This window comes from Pelophylax lessonae (genome assembly GCF_965119305.1).
Source record: "Pelophylax lessonae genome assembly, chromosome: 11".
In the NCBI taxonomy this organism is placed as follows: Eukaryota; Metazoa; Chordata; class Amphibia; order Anura; family Ranidae; genus Pelophylax; species Pelophylax lessonae.
The window spans coordinates 66,023,330-66,048,072 of NC_138778.1; the positions used below are offsets into that span (position 1 = coordinate 66,023,330).

General features: G+C 40.8%; 1 protein-coding gene across 1 annotated transcript in view; it reads left to right on the plus strand.

Moving 5' to 3' along the window:
• Window positions 1-24,507, plus strand: part of ST6GALNAC2 (ST6 N-acetylgalactosaminide alpha-2,6-sialyltransferase 2) — a gene marked incomplete at its 5' end in the record, with an annotated part of 76,588 nt that extends 52,081 nt beyond the window's left edge. The window contains 3 exons of the mRNA XM_082272780.1: window positions 15,264-15,347; window positions 23,863-23,962; window positions 24,043-24,507. Coding sequence (XP_082128906.1) covers window positions 15,264-15,347; window positions 23,863-23,962; window positions 24,043-24,210 — 352 coding nt within the window. The 3' untranslated portion in view covers window positions 24,211-24,507. The remainder of the gene's footprint in view (window positions 1-15,263; window positions 15,348-23,862; window positions 23,963-24,042) is intronic.
• Window positions 24,508-24,743: the final 236 nt, after the last annotated feature.

Below are 24,743 nucleotides of genomic sequence, written 5' to 3' on the forward strand. Positions count from 1 at the left end.
TCTGAAAAATATAAAGAAGGGGTATAGAGGCTATTAGGGCCCCAATGGATTACAAAAAGTAAAAATAAAAAGAAAGGGGGGGAAAAAAGTGATGAAATCAACATCCCAGATCCATGTAGAAAGACCAGGAGAACCATGCACAACACATAATAGTGCAACAGAAATTAGAATTACCAACAAGTGTGCATAGGATACAAAGTGCATATGACATGCGCATAGTGGAGGGCATGGGCGTGCAGGTGCCTGAATTCGTTCATAATGTGCAGCATAGCAGTGTGCTATATCTTCACACTGACATGACTTCAAATAGTCAAAAAGGAAATGAACTCAAGCTGTCCACATTGATATATGCCATAAACATATGGTCAAATATACATGGGCAATATAAGTTTAAATCCCAGGCAGTGCACATACAATGCCCCCCACACCAACCGGTAAAACATGCCCCATAGCAGAGTGATGATATAAGGAAAAAGGGGGTGATGAGTTTTAGATCTTGGAGAAAAAATGAATGTGAGGAAAATACTAGAGGAAAGGGGGGGATGGTGTGGTGAGTGAGGAATTGTATACTGGATAGTAGTGCAGACCATTAGACCAATGGTACTGGTCGGGAGCATGCAAAAGTACAATAAGAATCAAAGTAATAAGAAACCAGGTTAGTGAGCCGATGACATATGGAAGAGAGAGTTTTCGTACTTACTGTCCTTAGGTGTAAATGGGCTTGGCATCCTCTGCGGATAGTCATACGCCCAGGCTATTTAAGGATCCTCGCATGACGCCAGCGCCTGCGCAGTGGCGACGCATGACGTCGGTGCGGGCGGTTCTGAGAGCCTATCTGGTCATCCGCCCGGAGAGCGCGGGCCCCGCCCATCCCGGAAGGAGAGGCCAGGTCCGCGTTCCACGGGCACCGACGCGGGAAACCAGCTACTCAGGAAGAGAGCTGGAATAGGCGGGGAGCCAGAAAGACTAGCGCCCCCTACCCGCGCCGGGGGAGCCTGCAGTCAACGAGGCAGCCGAAGTAAAGCCAGCAGGACGCTGGTAAACATAGGAGAATAAACAAGAAGGAATATAGTAGAAGAGAAATGAGATGGAGCGGAAGGGGGAAAGAAAAAAGAAAGGGGAAGGAGGAGAGAAAAAAGAAGGAGAAAAAGAACAGATAAAGGGAGCAGGGCATTGATGGGCAGGAAGGAAAAAATCTCAGACGAAAAAATGTGAAAGATAATATACTTGTCCATCGCGGTGGTACAGTATTGGTCTCTCAATTGCATGTTACAGACAATATACAGAAACCATACAAAGCTTATATACATAACCGAAAGCATGTTTTACATCAAATATTAGCCAGAAGGGACCACAAGACCATCATATAGGGTGGTATTACACCCTGCATATTATTAAGTCAAACCGTGTCAGTTGTTGCACAGAAACTACATAGCATATTGTATGAGTATATGATATTGCAGTACATATAAAATATATGATACCCTGCATATAATTAGGTCAGATCATGTCAGTTGTAGCACAGGAACTCCTAACATATTGTATGAATATATTACATGATAGTACATATAAAGTATATGATAGAAATTTTGAACAAACCACCATCACATAGGATAAGATGTACAATGTAGATATCACAATAATGTTGTCAGGTTATCTTGAAAAGGGGTTCTAACCATAGATATTGTGTCATAGAACCAACCTATAACCCCATCGAGTTGTATAGTGATGTTAAACTAAACCCCAGAGCATCTACATGGGCAATCTAGTGGGCAGTACAGTCTATTTTAAAAAAGGGGGGAAAAAACGAAAGAGAAAAGATTTTATTAGGGAATTTATTTGTTATATGTGTACTTACTCTTAGTTGGAAATATAAGCATGATCATTGTTCCCAGCCACCCGAAGAAAAGCCCTCCAGAAATGGCCTAAAACTGATCACATCATTTAGGCCCGGGGCTGTGGTGGCATTTAAGTCCAAGATCCAACGAGTTTCCCGCTGTAGAAGGGTCTTATTCCAGTCCCCGCCACGGGGACTGGGGTGGACCCTGTCCAGAGCGAGAAACTTTGGGACCGGGGGCATACCTGTATGCATATCACGTACGTGTCTGCCCAATGGCAAATCCGGATCACGTTTTTGCATGCTTAATACATGTCGATAAATACGTTTGTGAAAGGGCAGCTGGGTTTTCCCTACATAGTAGGACCCACATGGACAAGAGAGTAAGTAAACCACCCCTGCCGTTTTACAATTAACAAAATGATGTGCCTTAAATATCTTACCATTAGGGAGACGAATATTAGAGTCTCTGTTGATGTACTGGCAATAATTGCACCCTCCACATGTAAATGTTCCGAATCTTTTACAGGGGTCTTTTCGGTATTTGCCAACAAATTCACTCCTTGTGAGGTAATCTTTCAAGGCTTTAGTTCTACGGTACGTAATGGCCGGTCTCTGCGTAATATGTGGGCTGATACTAGGGTCGCAACTCAACATATGCCAATACTTTTGAATCGCTTTAAGTACTTGTTGATGCTGTTCTGAATATTGCATTATAATGCGGGGAAGATTCGCATCTACAGTGCCTGATTTGGTTTTATTCTTATTTTTAAACAGCAGTTCTTGCCGCGTAAAAGAGTTTGCTCTGTTGAACGCTTTTTTGAGGCAGGTTTTAGAGTAACCTCTTTCGCGTAAACGCGCCCTCAGATTGTTGGCCTCAGTTTGGAATTGTCTGTCATTTGAGCAATTTCTGCGAATACGCAGATACTGACTAAAAGGTATAGATCTGACGAGTGGTGCAGGGTGTGAACTTGACGCATGTAAGATGGTGTTCGCGGATGTGGGCTTGCGGTATAAAGTGGTTTGTAAGTTTCCTAGACCGTCCTTCCTGATGGTAACATCAAGAAAATTAATTGAGTATGGGTCATAATTCATAGTAAACTTCAAATTGAAGTTGTTGTTATTCAGGTGTGTGACCCCCTCAATGAGTTCCTCAGACGAGCCGCTCCAGATAACTAGAATATCATCAATGTAGCGGTGCCAGGTTAAGATATTCCTGGTCCAGCTTGTAGGTGAGTCTTCAGATAACAGTTGGCGTTCCCACTCCCCCAGGTACAGGTTGGCATACGATGGGGCACACGAGGTCCCCATCGCAACCCCCTGCACCTGGAGGTAGTGGGAACCATCAAAGGAGAAAATGTTATTGGTAAGTATAAATCTAAGGCCCTGTATGAGGAACCCATTGAGGCCACTTTGATGTCTATCAAATTGAGACAGTATTTTTTGGACTACCTGGATGCCCTGTTGGTGTGGTATCGAACTGTAGAGTGCTTCTACATCGATAGCCACCAACAGGGCATCCGATGGAATCACTATCGAATCCAGAATCTGGAGTAAGTGAATCGTGTCCCTAACATAAGAGGGTAGGCTCTGTACGAAGGGACGTAGTTTTGAGTCTATGAACCTACTTAAATTCTCCGATATACTCCCACATCCTGACACTATCGGGCGTCCTGGAGGTTTGGATGGGTGTTTATGAACCTTCGGTAGGCTATAAAAGGTGGGAACCACCGGAAATTTTGTTCGTAAGAAATCCCATGTGGGCTTATCTATAATATTGTAGAGGTAGGCATGATCCACCATGGTGTAGAACTCTAAATTAGATCTATCTATGGCCCCTTTTGAAATAGGCCTATACCACTCCCTATTATTGAGGATTTGGAGACACATGTCTCTATATTGGGAATTACTGAGTATGACTATGTTCCCGCCCTTATCTGATGGTTTGATCGTGAGATCATGTTGCTCTATTAAGGTTTTTAGGGCTATTTTCTCCTCGTTGGACAAATTAGAGATGGTATTAGAAAATTTAATTTTGTTTATCTCCTGTGTGGTCAAGGAGACAAATGCTGCCAAATTTGGGTTGAGGTTAAGGGACGGGAACATGTCTGACTTCTTTCGGAATATAGGCGTTGTTTGGACTATTGACTGGTCACGTTCAGTCTCAACAAAGTTGAGTAACGAGTCCAGATCAATATTGTCAATCAGGTCTCTTTCTTCTTGTTCCTCAAGGAGTGATATAAGACAATCTAGGGCTTCATTTTCCTTTGTAGTTCTGCTGTCTGTATTGGCAAGAGAGAGAGGGATTTTAGTTTTTTTGTCATACTGTGTTTTAAGTAGGACCTTCCTAGCAAATAAATGTAGATCTTTTATCATAGAAAATTTATCCGGTTTGCTTTGAGGGCAAAAACTCAAGCCCTTTGACAGTAAGGATAGTTCAGCGGTGGTGATAGGGTAGTCCGTGAGGTTAATGACGTCACAGTGGTCCTGTTCGGTGTTTATGTTGTTGGGGTCTATGTGTGAGAGTACACTCTCTCCCGGAGTTTTGGAACATAAATCTAGGTTGTAGTTTTTACTTATATCTCCTGATCCTCTGTTTCTAAAAAACCGTCAGAATCTTCGTTTTCTGATCCTATTTCTGTTTGGGCCGTGTTGGTGTTTAGACGTTTAGTGTGTTTAGACAGGGCATTGGTAGAATCAGATGTGCCAGGCACATTACGCTTTTGGCGGATGTTATATGTTCCTATTGGCGTAGGGAGTGCCCGATTTCCCTCTGTTATTTGCTTTTTAGGTGGATTTTTGACCTGTTTATTAGGAGAATTACGTTTGTTCTTGACAGATTTTCTAGGGACATCCTGTTTAAAGGACGAGGAGGAGATAGATGAGATTAAGGAAGAATTTGACCCGTATTGGTTTTTAGATGGTCTTAGACCCCTAGATAGTTGGTACATTGGATGATTGGACCACCTGTAGGCCACATGGTCACGGAAGGCCACTCTATCTCTACAGATTTTACGTTCTTTTTTAACAATGTTCTCACTAATAGTTTTATCCAATTGTATCTTGATGTCGGACTCTAGATTTCTATATCTAGGTGAGTCCTGGAAGGGTATCAATTTTTCATAAATTTTGTCAATTTTACCTTCTAATAGTTTGATACGTTTATTGTACTCCTCTATCAGTAATAGCATCATATTTTTAGAGCAAATCTGTAGGTTTGATTCCCATCGCTTCTTGAATGCGTCATCCAGATCCTCCATGGTTGGGAAGATCTGGATGCGCAGACCGAACGGATTAATATCCTCCTTCACATACTGCTCAAAATTTTCAATATGTAAATGTAGATTCGTTCTTTTCTCAACCATTTTTTTAAGCTGAAAAAACAAAGAGTCCAATTCAGACTCTTGGGCTTCCTTTTTGCCCTGCTCCCTATAAGAGGACAGAATACTCTCAAAGTTCTTGCCCTTGAACATTGTGGGCTAGTAAGTGTTCGTAAATAAACGAAATTGATGCAAAAAGCGATTTAAACTTTAAATAGGATAAATATAATCTAAATAAGCATGTATACTCATACACATCAATTGTATGAGATGAAATATGGCAGTGAGAATGAGAATACTAGAGGCGGGGAAATGGGTGTCTTCCACCCTAAGCGATAAGGATAGAAAGTATTCTCATGCTCGGTGCCCAGTGCCAGCGGCCATCATCCCTGATCAGTGTATACAAAAGAGTTCCCCTTGAGGTATGGGACTATAAATGCCGCTAGACACTGTATACTATATAAAAAATACTTTATTGGTACAGAAAAACATATAGTGAAAACACAATATGGGAAGAAACACAAATACACATACAGGGCATTAAAAATGCATGCATTTGACAGACCGAATACCGAACCAAGATGTGGACACCTAGGTACATAGGGCAATCGTGGAACCGGAACCGACCCTACGCGTTTCGGGCGTGAAACCATGGAGGATCTGGATGACGCATTCAAGAAGCGATGGGAATCAAACCTACAGATTTGCTCTAAAAATATGATGCTATTACTGATAGAGGAGTACAATAAACGTATCAAACTATTAGAAGGTAAAATTGACAAACTTTATGAAAAATTGATACCCTTCCAGGACTCACCTAGATATAGAAATCTAGAGTCCAACATCAAGATACAATTGGATAAAACTATTAGTGAGAACATTGTTAAAAAAGAACGTAAAATCTGTAGAGATAGAGTGGCCTTCCGTGACCATGTGGCCTACAGGTGGTCCAATCATCCAATGTACCAACTATCTAGGGGTCTAAGACCATCTAAAAACCAATACGGGTCAAATTCTTCCTTAAACTCATCTATCTCCTCCTCGTCCTTTAAACAGGATGTCCCTAGAAAATCTGTCAAGAACAAACGTAATTCTCCTAATAAACAGGTCAAAAATCCACCTAAAAAGCAAATAACAGAGGGAAATCGGGCACTCCCTACGCCAATAGGAACATATAACATCCGCCAAAAGCGTAATGTGCCTGGCACATCTGATTCTACCAATGCCCTGTCTAAACACACTAAACGTCTAAACACCAACACGGCCCAAACAGAAATAGGATCAGAAAACGAAGATTCTGACGGTTTTTTAGAAACAGAGGATCAGGAGATATAAGTAAAAACTACAACCTAGATTTATGTTCCAAAACTCCGGGAGAGAGTGTACTCTCACACATAGACCCCAACAACATAAACACCGAACAGGACCACTGTGACGTCATTAACCTCACGGACTACCCTATCACCACCGCTGAACTATCCTTACTGTCAAAGGGCTTGAGTTTTTGCCCTCAAAGCAAACCGGATAAATTTTCTATGATAAAAGATCTACATTTATTTGCTAGGAAGGTCCTACTTAAAACACAGTATGACAAAAAAACTAAAATCCCTCTCTCTCTTGCCAATACAGACAGCAGAACTACAAAGGAAAATGAAGCCCTAGATTGTCTTATATCACTCCTTGAGGAACAAGAAGAAAGAGACCTGATTGACAATATTGATCTGGACTCGTTACTCAACTTTGTTGAGACTGAACGTGACCAGTCAATAGTCCAAACAACGCCTATATTCCGAAAGAAGTCAGACATGTTCCCGTCCCTTAACCTCAACCCAAATTTGGCAGCATTTGTCTCCTTGACCACACAGGAGATAAACAAAATTAAATTTTCTAATACCATCTCTAATTTGTCCAACGAGGAGAAAATAGCCCTAAAAACCTTAATAGAGCAACATGATCTCACGATCAAACCATCAGATAAGGGCGGGAACATAGTCATACTCAGTAATTCCCAATATAGAGACATGTGTCTCCAAATCCTCAATAATAGGGAGTGGTATAGGCCTATTTCAAAAGGGGCCATAGATAGATCTAATTTAGAGTTCTACACCATGGTGGATCATGCCTACCTCTACAATATTATAGATAAGCCCACATGGGATTTCTTACGAACAAAATTTCCGGTGGTTCCCACCTTTTATAGCCTACCGAAGGTTCATAAACACCCATCCAAACCTCCAGGACGCCCGATAGTGTCAGGATGTGGGAGTATATCGGAGAATTTAAGTAGGTTCATAGACTCAAAACTACGTCCCTTCGTACAGAGCCTACCCTCTTATGTTAGGGACACGATTCACTTACTCCAGATTCTGGATTCGATAGTGATTCCATCGGATGCCCTGTTGGTGGCTATCGATGTAGAAGCACTCTACAGTTCGATACCACACCAACAGGGCATCCAGGTAGTCCAAAAAATACTGTCTCAATTTGATAGACATCAAAGTGGCCTCAATGGGTTCCTCATACAGGGCCTTAGATTTATACTTACCAATAACATTTTCTCCTTTGATGGTTCCCACTACCTCCAGGTGCAGGGGGTTGCGATGGGGACCTCGTGTGCCCCATCGTATGCCAACCTGTACCTGGGGGAGTGGGAACGCCAACTGTTATCTGAAGACTCACCTACAAGCTGGACCAGGAATATCTTAACCTGGCACCGCTACATTGATGATATTCTAGTTATCTGGAGCGGCTCGTCTGAGGAACTCATTGAGGGGGTCACACACCTGAATAACAACAACTTCAATTTGAAGTTTACTATGAATTATGACCCATACTCAATTAATTTTCTTGATGTTACCATCAGGAAGGACGGTCTAGGAAACTTACAAACCACTTTATACCGCAAGCCCACATCCGCGAACACCATCTTACATGCGTCAAGTTCACACCCTGCACCACTCGTCAGATCTATACCTTTTAGTCAGTATCTGCGTATTCGCAGAAATTGCTCAAATGACAGACAATTCCAAACTGAGGCCAACAATCTGAGGGCGCGTTTACGCGAAAGAGGTTACTCTAAAACCTGCCTCAAAAAAGCGTTCAACAGAGCAAACTCTTTTACGCGGCAAGAACTGCTGTTTAAAAATAAGAATAAAACCAAATCAGGCACTGTAGATGCGAATCTTCTCCGCATTATAATGCAATATTCAGAACAGCATCAACAAGTACTTAAAGCGATTCAAAAGTATTGGCATATGTTGAGTTGCGACCCTAGTATCAGCCCACATATTACGCAGAGACCGGCCATTACGTACCGTAGAACTAAAGCCTTGAAAGATTACCTCACAAGGAGTGAATTTGTTGGCAAATACCGAAAAGACCCCTGTAAAAGATTCGGAACATTTACATGTGGAGGGTGCAATTATTGCCAGTACATCAACAGAGACTCTAATATTCGTCTCCCTAATGGTAAGATATTTAAGGCACATCATTTTGTTAATTGTAAAACGGCAGGGGTGGTTTACTTACTCTCTTGTCCATGTGGGTCCTACTATGTAGGGAAAACCCAGCTGCCCTTTCACAAACGTATTTATCGACATGTATTAAGCATGCAAAAACGTGATCCGGATTTGCCATTGGGCAGACACGTACGTGATATGCATACAGGTATGCCCCCGGTCCCAAAGTTTCTCGCTCTGGACAGGGTCCACCCCAGTCCCCGTGGCGGGGACTGGAATAAGACCCTTCTACAGCGGGAAACTCGTTGGATCTTGGACTTAAATGCCACCACAGCCCCGGGCCTAAATGATGTGATCAGTTTTAGGCCATTTCTGGAGGGCTTTTCTTCGGGTGGCTGGGAACAATGATCATGCTTATATTTCCAACTAAGAGTAAGTACACATATAACAAATAAATTCCCTAATAAAATCTTTTCTCTTTCGTTTTTTCCCCCCTTTTTTAAAATAGACTGTACTGCCCACTAGATTGCCCATGTAGATGCTCTGGGGTTTAGTTTAACATCACTATACAACTCGATGGGGTTATAGGTTGGTTCTATGACACAATATCTATGGTTAGAACCCCTTTTCAAGATAACCTGACAACATTATTGTGATATCTACATTGTACATCTTATCCTATGTGATGGTGGTTTGTTCAAAATTTCTATCATATACTTTATATGTACTATCATGTAATATATTCATACAATATGTTAGGAGTTCCTGTGCTACAACTGACATGATCTGACCTAATTATATGCAGGGTATCATATATTTTATATGTACTGCAATATCATATACTCATACAATATGCTATGTAGTTTCTGTGCAACAACTGACACGGTTTGACTTAATAATATGCAGGGTGTAATACCACCCTATATGATGGTCTTGTGGTCCCTTCTGGCTAATATTTGATGTAAAACATGCTTTCGGTTATGTATATAAGCTTTGTATGGTTTCTGTATATTGTCTGTAACATGCATTTGAGAGACCAATACTGTACCACCGCGATGGACAAGTATATTATCTTTCACATTTTTTCGTCTGAGATTTTTTCCTTCCTGCCCATCAATGCCCTGCTCCCTTTATCTGTTCTTTTTCTCCTTCTTTTTTCTCTCCTCCTTCCCCTTTCTTTTTTCTTTCCCCCTTCCGCTCCATCTCATTTCTCTTCTACTATATTCCTTCTTGTTTATTCTCCTATGTTTACCAGCGTCCTGCTGGCTTTACTTCGGCTGCCTCGTTGACTGCAGGCTCCCCCGGCGCGGGTAGGGGGCGCTAGTCTTTCTGGCTCCCCGCCTATTCCAGCTCTCTTCCTGAGTAGCTGGTTTCCCGCGTCGGTGCCCGTGGAACGCGGACCTGGCCTCTCCTTCCGGGATGGGCGGGGCCCGCGCTCTCCGGGCGGATGACCAGATAGGCTCTCAGAACCGCCCGCACCGACGTCATGCGTCGCCACTGCGCAGGCGCTGGCGTCATGCGAGGATCCTTAAATAGCCTGGGCGTATGACTATCCGCAGAGGATGCCAAGCCCATTTACACCTAAGGACAGTAAGTACGAAAACTCTCTCTTCCATATGTCATCGGCTCACTAACCTGGTTTCTTATTACTTTGATTCTTATTGTACTTTTGCATGCTCCCGACCAGTACCATTGGTCTAATGGTCTGCACTACTATCCAGTATACAATTCCTCACTCACCACACCATCCCCCCCTTTCCTCTAGTATTTTCCTCACATTCATTTTTTCTCCAAGATCTAAAACTCATCACCCCCTTTTTCCTTATATCATCACTCTGCTATGGGGCATGTTTTACCGGTTGGTGTGGGGGGCCATGTATGTGCACTGCCTGGGATTTAAACTTATATTGCCCATGTATATTTGACCATATGTTTATGGCATATATCAATGTGGACAGCTTGAGTTAATTTCCTTTTTGACTATTTGAAGTCATGTCAGTGTGAAGATATAGCACACTGCTATGCTGCACATTATGAACGAATTCAGGCACCTGCACGCCCATGCCCTCCACTATGCGCATGTCATATGCACTTTGTATCCTATGCACACTTGTTGGTAATTCTAATTTCTGTTGCACTATTATGTGTTGTGCATGGTTCTCCTGGTCTTTCTACATGGATCTGGGATGTTGATTTCATCACTTTTTTCCCCCCCTTTCTTTTTATTTTTACTTTTTGTAATCCATTGGGGCCCTAATAGCCTCTATACCCCTTCTTTATATTTTTCAGACCACCTTCACAATGTTGACCACGCCAACATAAGATTTATATTATATCCACTTTATTTGACCTTTCGGTCATATTCACCTTATATACTCAAGGTAAATATTTCCATGGTCCCCATCATGGGCCTAAGTCAAATTCATAGGGAATCACTGTTCCTAGTTATCTCCAACCCTTGGTGTTGTACTCTTGTATTCTTTGCATTAGGTATCACAAATGTTTATACTCTTCTACATGTGAGCGGTCCATGTTGAGCCACTGACTGGTCATCGTGGTGCCCTGTCGATTCCTCCAGGCAGCTACTGCTACTATACTCTTCATACTCGTACGGAGCTCCATGCCCTGTCCGGGCCTTGGGAAAATTTGGGCATCCCTCCACACGGTAGCAATACCGTTTTTATTCGACAGATCGATCCAATCCATTGGTTGGACACATAGGGTAGGTCGATCCTCATAGAGCTGATATTGAAAGACAGATTTTACAACTGTCGACCTGTGTATATATAGTTGTACAAATGTCTGTTTGAAAGTATATCAAAGCAATTTTGTTTTCCTAGATACACTAGGAGATATGCAACTACACAGATACTTGCTTTACAATTTACTAAACTGCTTTATTTTTCTAGATACACTAGGTGCTCTATATGGTAACTCTGGGTGACCCCTGAGGAAGGGCTTTCACGCCCGAAACGCGTAGGGTCGGTTCCGGTTCCACGATTGCCCTATGTACCTAGGTGTCCACATCTTGGTTCGGTATTCGGTCTGTCAAATGCATGCATTTTTAATGCCCTGTATGTGTATTTGTGTTTCTTCCCATATTGTGTCTTCACTATATGTTTTTCTGTACCAATAAAGTATTTTTTATATAGTATACAGTGTCTAGCGGCATTTATAGTCCCATACCTCAAGGGGAACTCTTTTGTATACACTGATCAGGGATGATGGCCGCTGGCACTGGGCACCGAGCATGAGAATACTTTCTATCCTTATTACAGTAACAGTGCATATTTTTAGCACTGATTACTGTAGTAATGTAACTGGTACCCCCAAAAATGTCAGTTAGGGGTCCGATCTGTCCACCACAATGTCGCAGTCCCCCAAAATATCGCAGATTGCCGCCATTACTAGTAAAAGAAAAAACAATAAAAATTACATAAATATTTCTTGTAGTTAGTAGATGTAATAACTTTTGTGCAAACCAATCAAAATACGCTTATTGCGATTTTTTTTTTTACCAAACATATGTAGCAGAAAACAAATTGGCCTAAAATGTTATAAAATTTTGATTTTTACATTTTTTTTTTGAGAATGTCATATAAAAGAATGTGAAAAATCTTGTTTCTTTTTTCAAAATTGTCTCTCTTTTTTTGTTTGTAGCACAAAAAATAAAAATTGCACAGCTTCTTTGTGGTGTTTCCTTCCCGTGTGCGAAAAATCTCAAAAGAAAAAATACTATAGATGGTGTAGTTTGTCAGATAGCATTGATAAATAACATGCGTTTATATTGTCCTTACATCAAACAAATCTCCATCAGGCCCAAATGTGGTCATATATATATATATATACCCTTACCCTCATGTATCTCAAATAAATCCTTTTATAATATTCACATGTGTCTGTTGTTGTTTATCTCAACCTCTCCTCCAGACAGATTCTTTCCCTGCTCATCACAATAGGATGAAAAAAACTCACATAGTGTGATACTGTAACAAAACTTATTTCACCAACTGCAAAATCATATTACTCACAAAAGTGTGTCTATAAGTGCGTCTATCCCTATAAGTTTCAAATCCCTTGTGCATATATATATATATATATATATATATATATATGCACAAGGGATTTGCACTAGCCGCCTAAGTACCTTATCCAAGGTAAGATTATAAGTGCATCCTCAAATAATCCTCTCTGATGAACTTTATTAGCTTTTGCATCCAAACAAAATGCATAAAGCCTATGATGTCCCTTTAAGCCCAATATCAGGTCCCTTATGCATATACAGTATATATTTATATATAGCATCAGCCGCTCTGAATCCCTTACCAGAGGCAAGATTATAAGTGCATTGTGTAAAATTAAAGGTGCGCTGATAAACGTCCGTAAAGCTGCTACCAAGGTGTTGTGCTTAAATGAATGTGAAAAATAATTGGTGTGCTAAACTTAATAAATTATACTATTCAAAATAGTGCAAATGTAATTGAGACATATGTGAAGAAAAAGTCCAAAATTAAGAGTCCATCCATGTGTAATAACGTGCAAAAATGAACTGATAAACTTTTGTGACTTGAATGATGATGTGAATGTTTTAACTCAATTCGATAATTGTGATATCCACGTGAGACGATCCCCACCACCAACAGGTTAATCTTCTTACCAGATGAAATTTATATATAGCGTGAGTGTTAAACATATAAGAAATGTCAACTCGATTCCCATGCACCTTCACCCGGCGTGTATGCACACTGGCTGGATCACCAGATGAAAATAAAGAAAAGAAAGTCCAGATACTCCGGGCCGGACTGCAGCAATCTCTCCGGGCTCATTCTTCTCCCTTCTATTGGGTGCATTCTCAAATAATCCTTTCTGATAGACTTCAATCTCTTCCACATCCAAACAAAATGCATATAACCTGAAAAAAAAAAAAAAGAGTGTAATACCGCTTTAAGATTTTTTTTTTTTTTTTTTTTAAATTCAATGTTTATTGGGAGAGGAAAAGGCATACATTGGAGTCAAGATCAACAATACAGGACCATATACATAGTTCTAGACACAACTCAGATCCAGAATGAGTGCTAGCAAACACATAATATACAACGTCAGAACAGGAGAGCAGTGGAAGAAGACATCACATCAAGGTGCCACGGAAGGCCAGGCCCCCAGAGAGGCCCCCCCCCCCACCGGCATCTCCTATGTGGCCGGGATACGGAGGCGAGGAGGAAACACCCCAGCAGGCCCAACCCCCCCGCAGTCTATCAGGGAGGACCCAGGTATGAGTGCCCGTAAGAAGAGACCGATAAATAAAAGAAAAAGTGTAGCAAATCCTATGCTCCCGCCTCTCCCATTTCTTTTTACTGAGAAAGTGGGACAAACCCACAGGGTGAGAGGGAAGAAGGCAGTGACAGTAGAGGGGGGTAGTAGAAATAAAAAGGGGGGGAAAAGGAAGGGGGGGACTGGGGGGAGGGAAGGATAAGGAGAGAGATGACCACCCAGTCCGCAGATATCAAGCTAGACCACCAAGTCCTTGTATTCTGCGGAAAAGCTGAATTCATGCCAGTAGTACCATCTTTTGAGGAACTTCTCCCTCGTGCCCCGTTCGGTAGCCACAAGATCTTCCATCTCATTGATACTGGCCACTTTCCGCAGCCACATAGCCACCGTGGGAGGCTGCGACTGCTTCCAGAGAAGAGGGATACAACTTTTAGCCGCCGTAAAGAGGAACGGCAAGATGGAGTTCCTGTAGGATGCTCGTGGGAAACTGTTGTGGTGAAGGAGGATGAGAGCAGGGTCTAAAGTAAGAGCATGGTCTGTGAACTTTTGGGCAATGCGCAAGACCTCCGCCCAAAAGGGCTGTAAACGGTTGCAGGCGCTTTAAGATTTTTAAAAATTGTGAAAAGTGCCAATCCACTCACATACTCAAGGGCCCAAAAAGTGAAACATTGTTCCGAGACACCTAGTAAAGATATAGTCACACCATAACCTTACCAGAGTGTTACAAGTTAATGCTGTCAGTAATATTCTTTCCCATCCTCTATCCTCCAGTGTTAGGACTCACTAATGCAAGATGATAAAACAGGGCCCATAGTGCAGCGGAAAACACAAACAATGTTCACAATCTACAATCTACAATATACAATCACTGTAAAAAATGCCTGAAAACCACAGTTAAAATGGCAGCAACAGCACTTCCTGTGCATGATAAGATCACTGAGAGGCTGAGCCAGCTGCCGGTCCAGGCGTCTGGTATGGTCGGGGTCTTTTCAGAACCTGCACTGGCTCTGTGAAGTCAGCTGACAGCGGGGTTGGGCCCGCTGTAGGCTGAAAACGGGTCACAGGAGCACAGAACAAAATGCACTCATGTGACCTGCAAGATGAGTATAGCCAAAATAGTTTTGACTATACTTCTCCTTTAAGGAAACACACAAACCAGAATCGGAAGAGAAAAGTATTCTCTTGAATGGGAACACTGACGGCATTTAAAATTTGTCAGAAGAATATATATAACAAGGCCAGAGACAGCATTCAAACCTTCAAAGTTCTGGCCATTCCTCTCCCTATCATATTCTAAGGAAAAAGTTTTGGCTGGAGTTGGGCTTTATATGTTGAAATGGCAAAACCAACAAGTATTTTTTCCTTCCCTCTACTCAGGCCTTCAGATTACTATGGCCCTGAAGCAACTCCCAAGAAGTTTAAACTGCTACACCCTGACTTTCTGCTGTATACCCGAGAAAAGTAAGGAAATACCTTTTCTCTTTCCATTCTCTTTAATGTAATGTTGTTTTTTAAAATAGTATCAAAGGATTTGTAATACTTGTGCTGTTTGTTCTTTGGCTCTTCTGTAATTTTAAATTGGCTGATGGGTTTGTTTTATGTAACAAAAAAAAAAATTTGAAGTGGCAGTAAAATGTTTTCCTAAAGCAGACCTATGCTGGTCTCTTATTCATATCCATTAGCAGATACACTGTATTACCAAAAGTATTGGGACACCTGCCTTTACACGCACATTACTTTGATGGCATCCCAGTCTTAAGGCCCATACACACGATACGAAAATCGGAAGTAAAATTTCGTCCGATGAACGAACTGCCGATTTTCGGATTGTTAGTATGATGCTTTCGACAGCCGATTACAAATTTTCGGACGACAAAATATGGATGTGCAGGATAAAACATTTTTATCGTACGTCAACACAACTTCCGATTTTCATTTAATTAGTACAGTTTTCATCCGAAAAAAATCGCAAGAGCAAGACCAGGCATGTTTAGTAATGAAAGAACACATAAAAAACAATTCAACACATGACATCACTTCTGAAGTTGAATTCTGTCATATGGGAATTTTCATATGAAAGTAACCTCTTCACTTTCCATAGGAGACTAGCATGCAACAAAAATCAGACGCAAGATCGTTCGATAATCTGATCGTGTGTACGAGGCTTTAGTCCGTAGGGTTCAATATTGAGTTGACCACCCTTTGCAGCTATAACAGCTTCAACTTCTCTGGGAAGGCTGTCAACGAGGTTTAGGAGTGTGTCTATGGGAACGTTTGACCATTTATTCAGAAGCGCATTTGTGAGATCAGGCACTGATGTTGGATGAGAAGGCCTGGCTTGCAGTCTCTGCTATAATTCATCGCAAAGGTGTTCAATCGAGTTGAGGTCAGGACCAGTCAAGTTCGTCCACCCCAAACTCGCTCATCCATATCTTTATGGGCCTTGCTTTGTACACTGGTCAAAATCATATAGTGGAGGGGGGATTATGGTGTGGGGTTGTTTTTCAGGGGTTGGACTTGGCCCCTTAGTTCCAATGATGGGAACTCTTAAGGCGTCAGCAAACCAAGACATTTTGAACAATTTCATGCTTCTGACTTTGTGGGAACACTTTGGGGATGTCCCCTTCCTGTTCCAACATGACAGCACACCAGTGCACAAAGCAAGGTCCATAAAGACATGGATGAGCGAGTTTGGGGTAAAGGAACTTGATCTTAACCTTATAGAACACCTTTGGGATGAATTAGAGCACAGACTGCAAGCCAGGCCTTCTCTCCAACATCAGGTCCTGACTTTGCAATGCGCTTCTGGAAGAATGGTCAAACGTTCCCATAGACACACTCCTAAACCTCGTGGACAGACTTCCTAGAAGAGTCAAGGCTGTTATAGCTGCAAAGGGTGGGCCAACATAATATTTAACCCTACAGACTAAGACTGGGATGCCATTAAAGTTCATGTGCGTGTAAAAGGCAGGCGTCCCAATACTTTTGGTAATATAGCGTATCTTTGGGTGCCTGCATACAGGACAATCCTACTCTCAGAGCTCCCCTAAAAATTATGGAAATTTTAACTTAACCTTAAAATTTGGCACATGGCCCAACCCTTCTACTTCTAGTGTATTCCTATTGGCCCCATCATTATGATGGGCAACCTTACTACAAAATAGGTAAAGTTGAAAATTTGCATTTAGAGCACCCCAAGCTTCAGAACTGTCAAGGTGTCTGAAAGCATTTGGAGGTGGCAGCTACTGAATCACAGTGTCTGTTATACCAGGTGTGAGACCAGCACAGGTACATTCATAACCTTTATGTGTTTATTTAGAGAGGTTGCTATGCATAGGTTTGCATTTCCCATAAGCAGTTCTAAGAGACTTATTGTCTACCTGCATACTATACAACAGAACTCTCACAGTGCAATAACCTGAGAAATTATGTAATGTCTGGAATTCAGCTTGGCTTGTTAATGGATTTATATTGAGATGGCATTTCGGATACAATCATAGAATGAAAATATGTAGGGAAGTGCAGCACACAGCAGTATCATTGATGGCACAGGAAATAAGAAGGAATCAAAAAAAATATTTAGTTAATACTATTTTGATTAATAAACACTTTAAAAATTTTAGTAAATTAGGACTTATATCTGTTTTTCAAGATATCAAGATACAATGCATTAAGGTAAAAACCTTAAAGCTTTAAGTAAAATCACTTTAAACATGGAAAATGTACAAAATCATCATACAATTCATTAAAAAAAGGTTCTGGATGGAAATAACCTTTACAGTAGAAATATATAATAACTGAATGACATTTAGTTTGCTAATGCATTGTACAGTGTGTGTCAGTATCTGAACTAGGGGTGTGTGTAACAATGCAGGAGCACAACTGGGAGACAGGTGTCACTGATCGTTGTTAGTGGTCCTACTACCATGTAATCGCTGTGACTAAGCACAGGGAGCACATGAACAGTAGTAAACTATGCCGTCATTGTTTACTACCATGCGAGCTATGTGATTGGTCACAGTGATCACATGGTACCAGGGCTAATCACAGCAGCCTTGTACCATGTGATATCTGTAGCTAATCACAGCATCATAGTAAAACACAAGGTTTAATGAATGAAACCATTACACAGTCTTTTACTGATTGCTTATTACAGTCAGACTTGTATAAAGTACTCAAAATTTCTACTTGAGTAGAAGTGGAAGTGCTCGATCAAAAAGTGACTTAAGTAGAAGTGGAAGTGCTCGCAGAAAAAGTTACTTAAGTGGAAGTACTTAAGTATTCAACATTTTTTTTACTTAAGTATTGCAAGTAGTTTTTTCAAAAAAATTGCTACTTATGAACTAAAAGTAAAAAGTACCAGTAGTTTTGAAAAAAAAATTCTACTCAAGTACTGAAAGTAGAAGTAGAAGTACTGTATTATGTAGTTATTAAAGAAAGAAGTCAAAAGTTTGAACATCATATTGTTTTTTATTATTTCAAATGATTTATTCAAATGATTAACCTAAAGGACAATCACAATTCCTTAGGCTGTAACTTTTTGTAAACAAAAACAGATAAAGTATGTCCCTCCCTTCCCCTTTTAAAGCATCCACCTTTTAAAGCCAGGGGTGGTCTCCTTCCTGAGCTTCCTCACTCTCACAACCAGGCAGATCACTTGAAGTTGAAGGGCCAGGGGTGGAAGGTGGTGTTTTTGGTTCGTCCATCTTTTCAGCTGATCAAAAGGCAGAACAGGAGCATGCGCAGTCTTCTTAATCGCGGTTTGATTTGATTCGCTCAATTGATGATGATGTGCCAGGCCAGCTTCATCAAACCTACAACGCTTAAAGTGAAAAATGCATCAAAAACTACTAACAAAGTGGCTGTGCTAAAAATGCTAATAAAGTGCCTGCAATTATATATATTCTTCTTGTATTCAAAATCATCGCCCACAGTATCAAAAATAAAGTGACATGTCTGTGCTAAATGCAGTGCAAATTATTCCCACAATGTAAATTTAAGTCATATAAAATATATATGACAATACCACAATAAAATAAGTTGTGATTGTGAATAAGTTAGGTGCAAGTTTAAGTGTGTAAACTAAACTTTATAACGAAAAGTCCATAACTGAATTCCAGTGTGCAATCTAAGAAGTGCTTGTCACTTGCTGTCAGATGCTTCCACCTTTCTTCTGTGATCTGCTCAAGTAAAGTGGTGGACTGGATAGCCTCTCTCTCTGCCTCTCACCTTAGTAGCACTGGCACTGCACTGGTTCAAAAAGCTGTCTATATTATTGTCATTATAAGAACTTGTCAGAACATGCTTCCACCACCTGTCCTTCACACTAGTAGTGCTCATTTGCTTTGCTCAAGTCAAGTGCCACTGCCAGTGGCCACTGCAGTGCAGGCACAGCCACACAGGCAGAGGCAGGCCGCAGGAAGCACAGGCAGAGGCAGGCCACAGGAAGCACAGGCACCACCACAACACAACACTTGTGGTCCATGGACCATGGATGGTCGGCTAATCATCATAGCCGTCAGTCTCACTCTTCTTGGTTCAAAAAAGCCACCCATGACCTGTGTGTATATAATATATTAATATTTTATATTGATTATTTGATTCTCAAATGGCACATTTGCCATGGCAAGGATTAGGCCCTCTCCACGGTCCACCTCACTCACAGAGAGAAGAAGATGAGATAACGAAGAAAATGCTCCGAGTCCTGCTCCCGCGTCCCGCCGCCCGCGTCACAACTCCTCTCAGTAAGTGCCCTAAGGGGTGGAGTCTGAGTGACACACAACACGTTTAGAGGCGGAGACCTCGAGCGGGAAGACGGCAGCACGGCTCCTCCAGTGCGGTCTTAACTTGATGATCATGACAGTGATTCCACGGGCCGCAACGCGAGCGAGGCTGTGGGATTGATTGAATTGAGTTGTGCTGCCTACTGCTACACGCTACCTACTACTAAATTGTGAGTCAGTATATTTTATTTCATTTTTATATATAAAAGCGGTATTGTTGAGCACTACTAGCCACTAGATCTCCTGGCTGTCACTTTGTCACATGTTGGGGAATCACATCGGCTCAGCTCCAGAAGTGGCGGGTGTCCCCGTCATCCTGCCAGGGCCCCCAAGAAGTTCATCACCTAATCTTAAGTTATTAATATCTTATGAGGAGAGGACCTATGAGATTGAGAATTGAAATAATTAAATATATATATGGCTTTTTGAACCAGTGCAGTCAGTGCCAGTGCCACCCAGACGCTATCCACCAGTGCCACCACCATTAAGTGTGTTGGTCGGTCACTCGAGCACTGAAGGAGGTGGAAGCATCTGACAAGTGAAGTGACACTTTAGATTTGCACACTGGAATTCATTTATGGACTTTTCGTTATAGATAGTTTTACACACTTCAACTTGTTGCACGCACCTGACCTAACTTATTTCATAACTTATTTTATTGTGATTTATTGTCATATTTTATATGAATTGAATTTACTGTTACATTGTGGGAATAATTATTTTCACTGCATTTAGGCTTTAGCACATTCGTGTCACTTTATTTTTGATACTGTGTGGAGTGTGGGCACTGGGGGAAACGATGATATTATATCGATTGCACAGGCACTTTATTCGCACAACCAAGTTGTGTTTGTTAGTAATTTCTTGATGCACTTTAAGCGCTGTAGCACCATTTATTTGTTTGTTTCATATTTTCTTTTTATTGGAAAGATTTGGTATAGCAGCTTTTATTATACACAGCCTTTATTTTCGTATGCGCTGATTTACAAATGACATTATACACATTTTTTTGAGCTTTATGTAACCTGCCATCTACTGTTCTGGTAGTGGTAATTTTTTTAAAAGTAACGAGTAACTATGCAGCACAAAAAAAAATACTTGAGTAGAAGTATCAAAATCATCGAAAAAATGTAGTGAAGTAAAAGTAGAAGTAGGAGAAAAAAATTCTACTCTAGGAAAGTACAGATACCGCATTTCGGTACTTAAGTACAGTACTTAAGTAGTTCTACTTCGTTACTACAGTAATCCCCCGCTACATCGCGGTTCAGTTTTTGCGGTCCCGGTAATTCGCGGTTTTTTTTGTAATGTTATTTTACTATATAAATCATTAAAAATGAAATATTTTTGTGTTTTCCATAGCTCTTGCTATGTCTCTTAGTATCTTTTATGTGTTTAAATGAGTTTCTATTGTTTTAAAAGTGTGTTTAAAGACCTTAAAATGCTTCTACACGTACAGTGACAGTAAAAAAACATGCCTACAATGCATTTTAATAGGGTTTTCCTATTTCGCGGAATTTCACTTTTCGCGGCTGGGTCCGGGAACGTAACCCCCGCAATGGAGGGGGGTTTACTGTATACATCTCTGATTACAGTGATCATCACTGTAATAAGCAATCACAGTGTAAAAAAAAAAAATGCTGGTACCCCCCATAGTACAGTGTCACTATTGTAACACTGCACTATGGTGGTGACAGTATAAAAAAAACACACCAGTTACAGTGACCCTGATTACCGCCACACCAGTCATATTGTCCCTAATCACTGCCAAACCAGTTCTAGTATCTACTGTCCTGGTGCTCCAGTGCCTCCAAAAATGTAATAGGTGGTCCAAAAATTAGATGTGTAAATCATGTGCCTAGAATTTATATAACAAAAATACAAAAACCCCATAAAAATACTTCTATCTTTCTCGAAAAATTATAAAAATGTCATTTGGGAACAGTGTGCTAAAAGTGTGACAGTGCTGAAAGTTGAAAATTGGCCTGGACTGGAAGGGGGTAAAAGTGTCCCGACTTGAGATGGTTGAAGATATTGAAAATCCTGGGAATGGGTTGGCTTGTTGCTGCCTACTTTCCACCTTGCAAACCCATTTTGTCATCCCCCTCTTTCAACTTTGCCCATATACTTTTCCTCTCCCCTCCTGTTCCCTCCCACATTCCCCCCAATATTTGCATAGTTTCATAATGGGGTCCTTACTCTTAGCTGGAGATGCTACCTTACTGTAATGGTTCTCCTTATATACTTTATGTCCTGTGTAGGAACCTGTGGATGTCTCACTATGGTTATTCTCTGTATCGCTTGTGAGAATGTGTATGTCTATCTTATTTTATTACTGCCCTACAATTTGAAAATAAAATAAAGATAAAAAAAAAAAAGATATTGAAAATAGGTTTTAAATATTACAGTAACGTGTTAAAGCTTAAATTAAATTTAGAAACTGAGTTAGATCACTTTAACCCCTTGCTTACCAAGGTGCATTTATAAACGTTGTGATATTCAAGGGGTTAATGCAAATTTAAAGCTGCTATTGTAGCTGTGAACTTGGTATAGATTTTAAGAGTGGGCAAAGGGTTCTTGTGTAAAAGTAATCCAGGCAGCTCTGGAGCCACTCGATCACTTTTAACCACTTAAGCCGGGAAGATTTTACCCCCTTCCTGACCAGGGCCTATTTTGCGATTCGGCACTGCGTGACTTTAACGGACAATTGCGCGGTCGTGCGACGCTGTACCTAAACTAATTTGAGTTTTTTCCCACAAACAGAGTTTTGTTTTGGTGGTATTTGATCACCTGTGCGATTTTTTGATCATGCGCTATAAACAAATTAAAAAAGAGCGTCAATTTTGCAAAAATAACAATATTTTTCACATTTTTTATATGAAATTCCCCCCCAAAAAAAAGTAAAAATCTAAATTTTTTAACATTTTCGGCCAATTTGTTTTATGCTACATATGTTTGGTATAAAAAAAATCGCAAAAAGCGTATTTTGATTGGTTTGCGCAAAAGTTATCGCGTTTACTAACAAAGGGAAAGATTTTTGTCATTTTTGTTGTTTTTTTTTTTAACGCGTAATGGCGGCGATCTACGTTTTTTTTTTTTGCTGTACTGCGACATTGCGGCGGACAGATCGGACCCTTGACTGACATTTTTGACACTTTTGGGGTTACCAGTGACATTTCTACAGTAATCAGTGCTATATATATGCACTGTTACTGTAAAATTACACTGGCAGTGAAGGGGTTAACTTTTTTTTTTTGAGAGGGAAGGGTTATGTGTGTCCCTAGGGGCGTGATTCTAACTGTGATTGGCTGTGGCTTGAGGTGTATGAACAGTGATCAACGGTCCTACATAGTAGAACCGTATGATCACCATTCATACACAGGGGAGAATGACAGGCGGCTTGTTTACATTAGCCGCCTGCCTTTCTCCCTCTGCACCGACGATCGCCGAGTGACCGGCGGATATCGGGGGGGTCCGTGACCGCGTGGGAGCGCACCTCCGGGGGTGCGCGGGAGCTCCCTAGACCCTCACAGGCTAGCGACGTAGTACTACGTCGCTCTGCCTGTGAGGGGCTGACCGCCGCAGTAAATAGTCTGAAAGTCCCCCCCCCCCCTCAATGTAAAAATACATTGCGCTACACATCTGAGGTATCAGCGAATATGTCGGAGTGAGAGCAATAATTCTAAAGATATAATTCACTGTCAATTCTAAAATGATAACCTGTAAAGGCTTTTAAAAAATTGCCTATGGAGAATTTCAAGACCGCATTCAGTTTGAAGGCTTTGCATGTTTGGTACCTATTTACCTGACACAATCCCATCTTTTTTATTTTACCCAAAAAGTGTGATACAATATTGTATTTGTTTGCATTTTAGTGTATTTTTCCTAAAAATATGTATTTGATAAAATAGTTGAGCAAATATAGTGCAACATAAAAAATTACAGCTGCCACAATGTTATTCCCCATGGTCTCTGCTTTTAGAAAATATATACCGTAATTGTTTGCGGTTTAAAATAATTTCTGGCAAAAAAAAAAAAAAAAGCAGATTTTAAGATGTATGCAAAACATTTAAAAAAATTGCCCCAGTAGATAAGTGGTTAAGCAAACTGCTGAAGTTTTAATTCATGTAACTTGAGTTTTAATTATTGTAAATACTGGCAAAAAGTTAAATGTCATCTGTTTGTACCTCTCACAGATTCCTGAAATCAGAAATATTAGATACGGAATATGCCGATTTGTACATGCCAAGCACTGGGGGACTGATGCTGCTGACTGCCCTTCATACCTGTGATCAGGTAAATAGAAGCCCAGTGCATGCAGTTCTTGTATCAGATATATCTTCTATTCAGATCATGATGTCTGTTTTTCTCTTTAGGTTGATGCATATGGATTTATCACCTTCAATTATAACCGTTACTCAGATCATTATTTTGATAAAGAAAAGAAAGAACTTGAATTCTATGCCAATCATGACATGCTTATGGAAATGCACTTGTGGCAGAAGTTGCATGTATACAAAATAATAAAGCTGTACCAGAGATGAAGGACCGGTGAACAATGAACAAGACTGGTTCTTTTCCACAGGATCTCTGTGCTCTTCCATCTAAGAGAATATCCCCTATGGGGAAAACTAAGACTTGATGGGGGAAAATCAGACACAATGACCCAAGAGACTTCTATTGGAAATTACTTCCTAATTAATCTCCTGTTGCCTCACCAGTGCTAAGACTATGATGACTCGTATGAACAGGCCCATTACATAGGTCATACTTGCACTGAAAGCCAAGTAACCTTCATTAGCCTGGTAAATGTATTAACTACATTGTAAAATTATTTTAAGAGCCCACTTTTAATTATATGCTGGCAGGACCTAGCATTAAATATTTTTTTCTTGCCTATGATGTGTAGGTATAACACTTGCACAGAATTCCCCTACAATGCCTTCACTTCTTTTCTCTCCAGAAGGATGGAGTAATCTTTGTTTAGCCATTGTCCGGAAACAGCATCTCTTTTCTTAGACTGAGATGCAGACTCAGAGATGGCAAAATCTTGTAAATTCTGGTGCCTGTGCAATTT